Source organism: Panicum hallii, chromosome 2 (assembly GCF_002211085.1).
Source record: "Panicum hallii strain FIL2 chromosome 2, PHallii_v3.1, whole genome shotgun sequence".
In the NCBI taxonomy this organism is placed as follows: Eukaryota; Viridiplantae; Streptophyta; class Magnoliopsida; order Poales; family Poaceae; genus Panicum; species Panicum hallii.
In genome coordinates, this window is record NC_038043.1 from 38,823,960 (window position 1) to 38,825,907 (window position 1,948).

General features: G+C 58.9%; 1 protein-coding gene across 1 annotated transcript; it reads right to left on the reverse strand.

Annotated features, from left to right (window-relative positions):
- Window positions 1-342: 342 nt before the first annotated feature.
- Window positions 343-1,734, reverse strand: LOC112881014. Its single transcript, XM_025945727.1, has one exon. The coding sequence runs from the start codon at window positions 1,732-1,734 to the stop codon at window positions 343-345; it is 1,392 nt and encodes a 463-aa protein (XP_025801512.1).
- Window positions 1,735-1,948: the final 214 nt, after the last annotated feature.

The window sequence follows — 1,948 nt, forward strand, 5'->3', positions numbered from 1 at the left end:
GCACGAGCGTAAACTATTCTAGCTATCATGTTCTTGACTATTTCTAATGTATCTTCAAAATCTGCATTTAGTTAGTCTGACCGGTAGGATCATTAGGGAGATTGCCCCCTGAGCTCTGCACAGTTTTGGGAGTTTAATTAAGGCTAAAAGTACACCGTTTAAGAGCTCAGTTGATCTACACTTCTGTAAGAGTGTAGTGGGGTAGACTATAATTTTTTCATTTTATAAAGAACACGATAACACAAGCCATATGAACGGCAACGCATGTGGTGGAATGTGTACTGTATGGCTGTATGGTATATTTTTTTCTTTATTGCCCCCACAATAGCGTTAGGCATCACGCTACCATCCTTTGCGGCGTTGCCTTCTTCTCTTACCAACGACGTCGTCACCGCGATGTAGGCAAGCTTGCAGAACGGGAGGCCATGGCAGCGTGCACGGGTACGACGCCCCGATGTGCCGGTTCCTCACGTGCTCGCGCTCCACCTCCATGGTCTCCAGCTCCACGGAGAAGAGCCAGGTTTTCTCCGCCGGCGTCAACACCACGAACGTGTTGCCTGCAGTGACGATCCTCGCCGGCAGCCGAAAGAACCGGTAGTCCCGGCCGCCGGGCAGCCCCGCGGTCGCGTCCCTCAGCCTGATGCTCTTCTCCATCACCCACTCGCCGAAGTCCGGGAGCTGGCCGAAGACCTCGAGCTCCTCGCCGTCCACGCGCACGACGCGCGCCGCCTTGTCTTCGCCGTCCACGCCGCTGCCGATGACACGGAAGCTGGTCCTCCGATACGGGCCCCGCATCTGTGACGGGAACGTGAGGAGCGAGAACTTGAGCGTGCTCTCGTCGAGGACGAGCACGTTGCCGTCCTCGATCCCCCAGTAGACCCTCCCGGCAGCTCGCCCGGCGAGGTGGATCGTCTCCATGAGCGGGACGTCGACATTGCCGTCGTCCATGGTGTGCCAACATAGGTGCCACCCGCCGTCGCTACCTGGAGCAAACACGCAGGCCCGTGGGGTGCCGAACTGATAGCGCCACCTGTCGGGCTCGTAGAGCACGGAGAGCACCCTGAAGTTTGACATGGTATCGCCGCCGCCGCCGCCATCGAGCAGGAAGGCGCCGAGGAGTGGGAGATGGCTGAGGTCGGCCGGGCGCGCGATACCCTGATACCGCCGTGACACAGACTCGCATACGATGAAGTCAGGTGACCAGCGCCTCGGGTGTATCGACTCCCGCCGCGGTCCATTGGTCAGGAGGAGGAGGCTGCCGCGGCTGTCGACGATCTCCCTGCACCGGTTGTGCCGTACACGGCGGGGGTAATTGTAGTAGTACCTGCGGCGAGGGCGGTCAGCCTCCTCCGGCGGGACGTAGAGGAAGTCGAGGGAGAAGAGACCGCCGTCGACGACAGCCGGAGACGTGGGCACGAAGGCTGCCGGCTTCTGCGGCGGCCAGCGCAATACTCCGGTTACGTCCGGGGGCTGCGTGTCGGTGACGTAGTAGTGGCCGGCGACGCGCGGCGCGCCGTGGATAGCGTAGGAGCGGCCGAGGAAGCCCTCGTCGGCGATGGTGCGGCGCCAGCGCTTGCAGGTGGCTGCAGCGCGGATGAGGTCGAGCGGCGAGCCGAGGTATAGGAGGAGCCGGTCGAGGAGCTCGTCGGGGAGGTCGTCAACGGTTGCCGGCACGGCGGGCAGCGACCTCCGCTGTTTGGCCGTGGACCTGTGGCGACGTCTGCCCTTTCCCATCGATGATACAGAAAGGGACCAAAGAACTTTTTGCTCTTCTGGTTTGTTTTGATGCAAAATCTCTGTTGAAACAGTGACGAAACACAGAGAAGCTGCTAGAATGATCCTCTAAGAATGTACGACGATGAGCCCCTATTTATACAGTTGCTCCCCTTTTTCTTTGATTTGTCATATTCAAATACTCTCTATCTTACCAATTCATATGCTTGAAACT